Source organism: Tupaia chinensis, unplaced genomic scaffold (genome assembly GCF_000334495.1).
Source record: "Tupaia chinensis unplaced genomic scaffold, TupChi_1.0 Scaffold000548_1, whole genome shotgun sequence".
Classification (NCBI taxonomy): Eukaryota; Metazoa; Chordata; class Mammalia; order Scandentia; family Tupaiidae; genus Tupaia; species Tupaia belangeri.
Window position 1 is genome coordinate 322559 of NW_006160060.1, and position 7579 is coordinate 330137.

The following is a 7579-nucleotide window of genomic DNA, read 5'->3' on the forward strand; positions in this document are numbered from 1 at the left end:
TGTCTTTACCACCGTGGACCCTGACCGAGACGACGTCGCAGCCATGGCTCGGTATGTCCAGGACTTCCATCCGAGGCTGCTGGGCCTAACCGGCTCCCCCGAGCAGGTGGCCCAGGTGAGCCGCAGCTACCGCGTATACTACAGCGCAGGCCCCAAGGATGAGGACCAGGACTATATTGTGGACCACTCCATCGCCATCTACCTGCTCAACCCTGACGGCCTCTTCACCGACTACTACGGCCGGGGCAGGTCAGCGGAGCAGATCGTGGACAGTGTGCGGCGGCACATGGTCGCCTTCCGCAGCATCCTGCTCTGAGGTACTGCCATTAAAATGGGATGTTTAGCCCATGTGTGTGAGCGGTGCCGTCAGTCCTCTTCTCAACAGCGCGGGCCTTCTTAAGGACTTCCTCAGGTGGGGGGTAACATTGCTACTTTATTAGGCTGGGCCAGCCCGGGAGTGACACTGTGGCCGGCAGGTGTGCGGCTCCTGAGCACACCCCGGCAGTACAAATGCTCAGTGCTCTGCACTCAAGGCTGGGCCATGGAGGGGGCGGCGTAGGTCTGGAAGCGCTTATGGGCTCGCTGGTGTGTGAGCAACCTCAGGGACATGGTGTCCACAGCTGCATCCAGCCCTGGCTGCTGGGTAATCTCCACCGTGTAGTCATTGGCCTGCAGAGGTCAGGCATCAGTGGGTGCAGGGACCATCTCTCCTCCCCACACACCCAGGGCCACTCACCAGCTGCAGGGAGGCCAGCATGGAACGGCACACCTCAAAGGCAGGCTGGCCGGCCACCAGTTCCGCAAAGGGGCACCACTCATTGAGCCGCGGAAACTGAGAGACCACCTGGTCCCCATAGGTGTGGATATCAAAGGGCACGTGCTGCTCCTGAGCAGGGACAGGGAACACTGGTGATGCAGGGGCAAGGCCTGATGCCCACAGTTGCAGCCTGCACCCCACCTCACCTGCTCCTGGAGTAAGGGCTGGATGGTGCCCTCCCAGTCCCTGATGCGCTGGCTCAGCTCCGTCTCCCGGACAAACTTCTGGGAGGTAGCGATGAAGAGTTCCTAGGGAAGGACCACAGAGGCTCCTGTCTTTCATGCAGAGCCAGGCACCCCGCTGCCTTTCCATTCTGACCCAGACCTACCACATTCCTTCGAACCAGCTCCTCATAGCTCAGGGATGCCTGCACACCCTCTGCTTCTGGGGAAGGAACAGCTGTGAGCCAGCCGTGGCTTTGGGATGCCCCCTGCCTCCACCCCCACGCAGCCCTACCCAGATCAGCCGCTTCCCTGGGCTCTGCTTCCTCTGGCTCCACGTACTCCTCAGGCTCCAGAAAGTCATCTGCCAGGACACAGAAGAGAACCCCATGGCACCTGGTCAGCCAGCAACAAGTGTGAGCCCCCAGCAGACACTCACCTGCAGCCCCAAGGTCCTCCAGGGAGTCCTCCAGGCGGTCGTCCTCTGCAGGCCATAGCCCCTCCTCAGCCCTTGGCAGCCACCGTGCGGACACCTGTGCAGAGCGTTGTGAAAGGCACTGCCACCCCCACTGGGTCCCCCAGGTCCCAGAGCACAACCATAGCCAGAGCTCACCTCTCTCCTCTGCAGCTCTCGGAGTGTCTCCAGCTGCTCCTTCACATGCGTCCAGTACAGGACCTCCATGTCTGCAGACAGAGGCCCCCATGAGCTCTCCCCATCTTGCCCAGGGCCTCAGGTGGCTGCAGGTAGGGAGTCAGGAAGGCAGAGTGAGGTAGCCCAGCACCCGGCCTCACCTGCGAAGGATGGGCCCTTTCGCCGGGGCCTCCTGTGGTCAGCATGGTCAGCATCTGCAGAGAATGAGAGCAGCAGGAAATGGGCAAGGCTCCACCCTGCCCTTGGGTCACGGGGGCTCCCAGGACTGGGGAGAGTGCTTCCCTTGCCCACCCCTCCCCACTCACAGGCAGCCAGGTACCACTGGTGGAAGTCCTGCAGCTTGGTGCTGCCCTTCCTCTTGCGCTTCTGTCCTGGAGCCTCCTCCACACAAGGGGGTATAGAGTAGGGTTTACCTGTGGGCAAATGGAGACTGTCTCAGAGCAGCTGGGCCATTGGGGTACAGGGCCCACCCCACCCCAGCAAACCCAGCAGAGTACCAGAGGAGAGTTGCCGCCACCCTGTTACCTTTCTTGAAGGGCTTAGAGTCCTGGGAGTCAAAGGGGTCCAAGCTCTTCCAGGGGTCTGGGGTCTCCTGAGCAGAGGGCACAGCAGATGCTGACAGGGAACACTCCCCACCCAAAAACCCAGACACCAAGTGTAGTAACAGTCCACAGCTCAACTTGGGGCTAGAGGTGTGCTGCCAGGCAGAGAGCAAGCTCAGGATACCAGGAGAGGGACCCACACTGCTCCGAGGGGGATTCTTCAGAGACAGCAGGTAGGGTGGCCACAGCTCGAAGCTGGAGCACCAGCTCCCCACATGCCCCATCAGGGTGGGGCTAGGGCCCCCATACACCTCACCTTCAGCTGGGACATGGGCTCCACAGCCACCTCTCGTTCCCGAAGCATGTACCTCCTGGGCAGGGCAGCACTCTACAAAGAAACAGCCACAAAGCCCTGTCCTGTCCTCTCCACCCAAGATTCTGGGTACTCTGCAGCCCTGCCCTGGGCTTAGTGTCAAGAACCCTGCAGGAGCTCTCCCTGTGAGCAGGAAGTTCACATAGTTCAAAGATGTAAAGGTAGAACAGAAACTAAAGATAAGGTGGTTAAGGCGCTGGACATTCCCACATGGCCCCCCCACAGTCTGAGTCCCAGACCTGGTAGCTTGCTTTCTCACTTTCCTCTTCTCTGTATGTCTGTCTTTCTCTGGTCAAATTAAATAAAATGAGGGGCCAGCCAGTGGTGTGGCAGTTAAGGTGGTTAAGGTGGATTCCCCCATTGCCAACTGTGGTTTGAGTCCCGGACCTGGAGGCTTGATTTCTCCCTTTCTCTCTCTCTCTCTCTGTCTCTCTCTGGTCAAATTAAAACACTAATAGTAACACATGAAATCTAATAAATAAATAATCCTTTAATAAATGAATGAATGAATGAATAAAATCAAATAATTATTAAAAAAAAAAAAACAACCTTAGACAAATTTTGGGATATACAGACTAGTAGTCATAGAAGACTTTTTCTTTAACAATACAAAAAAGAATGGAATTTAACAAGTGTCCTGTCACATGCCCACCAGAATTAAGAAATGTTAACATTTTCTCCTGTATGTCAGGCTAGGTATTGTTTTTCTCAAAAGCCTTGCCATAGGGCATGTGCGCTCACTAGAGAAAGAGAGGAAAAGTGAGAAATTACCCCCAGGGTGACTGCCACACTGCAGTGTCTTCTCCATTCTGCTTCTGGGATTTTGGGCATATATGCACAGGCCCTTGGTATGGTCTGGGACTCGAACCACAGTCAGCCCTATGGGAGTCTAGCACCTTACTACACCACCTACTGGTCCCCAGGCTGAGTATTTTAACAGATAGAGTTTCTCAGCGTGGGACCAGCAGTTAGCGTAATGGCTATGTCGCTGGACTCCCACGTAGTCGACCGTGGTTCACGTCCAGGACCCGGTGGCTTAAAACTCATGTCGGGCACATGTGCGTGTGTGCCCAAGATCCCGAGAGGAGAATGGAGGAGAAGGGACTGCAGCGTGACCATCCCCCCGGGGGGTGATTTCTCGCTTTCTGTCTCTCTGTCTGTCTGGTGAGTGCACGTGCCCTATAGAGAAAACCTCTCCAAAAAAAAAAAAAAAAAAGAGTTCCTCAGCTTGAAGTCAGACAGCTGACTTTTGGGGGTTGAGGCAGGCAGCAAGGGCCTCTAGACCTGGCGTCCTGCTAGCCTGACTACAGCAGTCAACATTGGAGACCAGCTGCAAACCCAGGGAGCCCTGAGCCCCATGGACAGACCCTGCAATACCAGCCCAGCCTCTGAGGCAGTGGCAGGGCGTCCGCTCCCTGCAAACCCAGCCCAGCCTCTGAGGGAGTGGCAGCTGCTCAGCTCTCAGAAGAGGGGCCTGGAAGCTACATATCCCGTGGGCTTCCCCTGCAGCGCCCAGAGTACAAGATCAGAGAGGACTGAGGCCAGCAGGCCTGGCGGCACCGTCCCCCAAATGGAACTCAAGCTCTCTGGGTCTCATGGGGGGGCCTACCTGCCGCAGGCTCCCTGGCTCCCCAGGCTCCAGAGGGCTCTTGGGGGCTGTGTCATCAGGGAGTTCTGCCGCCACCTCCACATCTTCCTCCTCACTCCCACTGCTGTGCATCGGGCCTTCTGGAGAGGGAACTGGGCAGAGAAGAGACCAGTCAGAGGAGAAAGGAGGGTGCTGCCCATATAGGGCAAGGGGCCAGGATGCCTGTGGTCAGTTCCAAGGGGGACCAGTCCTGCACTCTCATCCCCCTGGTGCACTTTGTGTGGTTCATTTTATTTCTTAGCAAATGTCCCTCTTTAAATGCTCCCATCTACCTCTGCCCAGAGAGGAGGAGGTCCCAGGCACCGAGAAGCCAGCTCCAAGGTAGCACCTGCACCGCCATGCCCTCCCATGGCCGGAGCAGGGTAAAAAGGGCAGACTGGGGCAGCTAAGAGAAGCCCTGTTCAGAATCTATCCTTGGCCCTCCTCACCTGGTTCCTGGCCGGGACTCCTGCACCCAGAAACCCCAACTGACTGCTCCTCAGCCCTCTGGGCATCTGGCAGAGGTGGGGCTAGACAGGTCAGCCCAGCCGCTCCTAGGAGATACCCCACCTTGGTGTCTGACGAGCCCCTCCACAGGGCCAGCGGGAGGGTGGAGCCCAACACATGCTAACCCCAGGCTGTGAGGGACACCGGGACCCTGGGCCAGGTGGACAGCCTCTTGTGCTAAGACCAGCTGGGCCCTTGTCAAGTCTTCAGTGACCAGAGCATAGGCACTAAAGGGGGAGTTCCCAAGACAGCTGGTGGACACAAGGGAGCCAACAAGAGCCCACCTGGAAAGCCCTCCACTCTCCCACACAGCCCCACACGCAGGCCTCACCCTTCTGACTCCTTGGGGCAGGGGCCATGCCCACCGGCTCCAGCATGAAGGCCCCTCGCGGGTGGGGAGTGCACGTGTTCATCCTGAAATCCTTCCGGCTGGCCAGGACCTCACCCTGACGGCTGTACTGGCAACACACACCCACTACAGAGACCTCCCAAGGCAGGCCGACCCCCCGCTGGCTCGGGCCCTACCTGTACAGGGGGTAGCTGCTCTTCTCCATCTCATCAGGGGCCACCAGAGCCATGGGCAGCAGGGGGACAATGAGGACATCCTACACAGAGGCCAAAGGAGTGAGCTCCGGGTGGGCAGTGGGAGCTGGCCACAGCCCTCCCCCTCCTGCAGGGACTGACCCTTGACACTCACACTGGGCGCCTGGTTCTTCAGATCCACGTTTGCCCGGGAGTCAGGGAAGTCATGCAGCAGCAGGAACTGTGGAGATGCCAAGAGCCCATAGGAGCTGAGCCCGGGTAGGCCCACGGGGGCAGAGGCCACATGCCCAAGAACCTCACCTCGTCCTCTGCTTCCCGGGGGGTCCTGGAGCTGGCGGTCCCATTGGCCCCATCTTCATGCACCGAAGAGAGCTGCCTGGCCCGCCTGCGAGAGAGGAACGGCTGCGGCACCCAGGAGGCTGCAGCAACCTGCCGCACCGCGTGCCCCTCCGCACTCACCTCTTGCCAGAGATGAAATCAAGAGCCTGGTAGACCAGCGAGTAGAGGTACTCCACCTGGTGACGGGCAGGTGGGCAGTGAGGGCACGGCAGGGGGGGGCCCAGGGCCCTCCCTTGAGGCCTTCTCAACTAGACCAAGACAGGCACACTGAGAGGCCTGGCCATCACCTCCAAACCCCGGCTCAAACCCCCAGTTTGCAGCCACAGTAATGGAACCACAGAGCAGTCACCAGAATCACTCCAGTGGCAAAGGCTGCCAGTCCCCAGCCTGTGCCCCACATTCTCTACATGACAGCAAGCGTGGCCTGTGTGCAGTGAGGCCCTGCCACGGCACGGCATCCACAGTGTGCCTCACACAGACCAGGTCCTCACACCAGCAGCCACTCCAGCACCTGTGTCTTTCCGCTCCTGAGTTCCCATGTTCCCTCACTAGCTCCCCCTCCTCAAGCAGGAGCCCAGGGGGCCAGGCGAGGCTCACCTTCTTACTGTAGACACAAGCTGAACCCTGGATCAACAGTGCAGCCTCGATGAAATTCATCGTGGTTTTGCCTTCGTCGAAGGAAATACAGATCTGGTCCAGCTGCAAGAAACACACCAGGGCACAGGGAGCAAGGCCTGGGCTCACTCACATCTCCCCAGGGCAGCCCCACCTCGCCCGGCCTCCGGCCTGGCCACAGTGAATCCCACACGGGCAGCTCTAGGGCTGGTCCTTGGGATTTTCTGGGAGACAGGTCCCTGTGGTTCTCCCTACTTCTTGTGACTTCTGAAACCTACATTTCGGAAGAGGAAGGACCCTAGGGCACTGTCCATAAAGGGCCAGAGCCACAAGCTAGCCCTTCTGAAGGCGCTCTAGGTCCTGCTAGCCACCAGGCTGGGGCCGGCACCGGGTGGAGAAGAGACAGGCAAACCACTAGGTCTCCACAGGTCCAGGCCACCCCCTTGTCGCCGACTGTCACCCTCAGACAGCAGTGCTGGGCCCCACCTCTGCCTTTTTCCCAGGAACACACCCTGTCACCTGCACTCATTGGTGAGCTGCCGACCAGCCCTTCCTAAAGACCCAGTACTGCATTCTCAGCTGCCCCAGGGGCCTTCCCTGAGACCTCCCAATGTCCCCAAACACCTCACCCACCCTAGCCACAGCTGGCCCTGTCCTCCCAGAAATGACACACTGAGGCCCATCTCTTCCGTTTTGTTTTCCTTTCACCTGGAACATCTGCCCCAGCTGTCCCCAGTGTGGACGCTCCTGCAGTCTTCCCGGGCTCCCCGGGGCCTCCTTCCCATCAGGGATACTGTGTGGCACTATCTCAGTGTCTCCTCCCTCAGTGGCCTGCCAGTGGCATCAGGTTAATTCCAACCTTTAGTTCAGTGCCTGACATTCGTGTCCTGGAAATATCTGATAAACAAATGAAGTGGTGAGGTCAGAGCAAAGCCTGGAAGTGGGGGCAGGTCAGCCAGGAACGACACTTTGTGAGAGCGACCACTACATAAAGGCACTGGTATGGCGACTTGGCAGGCCAAGTACGACACCCGGCTGACAGCCAGGGACAGGCAGGGCAGCACAAAAAGGGGGAGAGTCGAGAAGGATCCTCCTGGCCCCATTGGAGAAAGCGGGAGTGTTCAGAACTTGAAGAGCTCAGCTGGCGTAAGGGGTGTGACGGAAGCGGCTGTGGAAGTGACCCTCCCAGTCCAAGCTGGCTCGCCTGCCCCGAGACCTAACACTCCACCTGTCTTCTCACAGCTCCAGGTTGGACCTCCCATCCAAGCCCAACCGCCTTCTTCAGATATCAGGGGGTGTCTTAACCAAGATTCATACTGAGCAAGTACACACTGGACTCTAACCCCGAAGCTGCCCGCCCAGCAGCCCAGGCTGTATCCCCTCTCTATCTCACCTTCTGCTGG

The 7579-nt window shown here is 58.6% G+C and overlaps 2 protein-coding genes across 4 annotated transcripts in view; one reads left to right on the plus strand and one right to left on the minus strand.

Moving 5' to 3' along the window:
• Positions 1-346, plus strand: part of SCO2 (synthesis of cytochrome C oxidase 2) — a 2899-nt gene extending 2553 nt beyond the window's left edge. The window contains exon 4 of the mRNA XM_006157574.3: positions 26-346. Within this exon, the coding sequence (XP_006157636.1) occupies positions 26-316 (291 nt within the window). The 3' untranslated portion in view covers positions 317-346. The remainder of the gene's footprint in view (positions 1-25) is intronic.
• Positions 347-413: 67 nt separating this feature from the next.
• Positions 414-7579, minus strand: part of NCAPH2 (non-SMC condensin II complex subunit H2) — an 11144-nt gene continuing 3978 nt past the window's right edge. The window contains exons 2-20 of one of the 3 annotated variants that reach the window (XM_006157573.3): positions 6159-6260; positions 5682-5737; positions 5523-5607; positions 5377-5442; positions 5205-5284; positions 5011-5132; positions 4622-4726; positions 4155-4285; positions 2489-2560; positions 2156-2222; positions 1936-2043; positions 1771-1824; positions 1592-1662; positions 1418-1511; positions 1274-1342; positions 1146-1198; positions 964-1065; positions 737-886; positions 414-669 (exon numbers count right to left, since the gene is read on the minus strand). In XM_006157573.3, the coding sequence (XP_006157635.1) occupies positions 529-669; positions 737-886; positions 964-1065; positions 1146-1198; positions 1274-1342; positions 1418-1511; positions 1592-1662; positions 1771-1824; positions 1936-2043; positions 2156-2222; positions 2489-2560; positions 4155-4285; positions 4622-4726; positions 5011-5132; positions 5205-5284; positions 5377-5442; positions 5523-5607; positions 5682-5737; positions 6159-6260 (1728 nt within the window). In that variant the 3' untranslated portion in view covers positions 414-528. Of the gene's footprint in view, positions 670-736; positions 887-963; positions 1066-1145; positions 1202-1273; positions 1343-1417; positions 1512-1591; positions 1663-1770; positions 1825-1935; positions 2044-2155; positions 2223-2488; positions 2561-4154; positions 4286-4621; positions 4727-5010; positions 5133-5204; positions 5285-5376; positions 5443-5522; positions 5608-5681; positions 5738-6158; positions 6261-7579 lie in introns of all 3 variants that reach the window. The other 2 variants (XM_006157572.3, XM_014591248.2) reach the window with 2 other exon arrangements.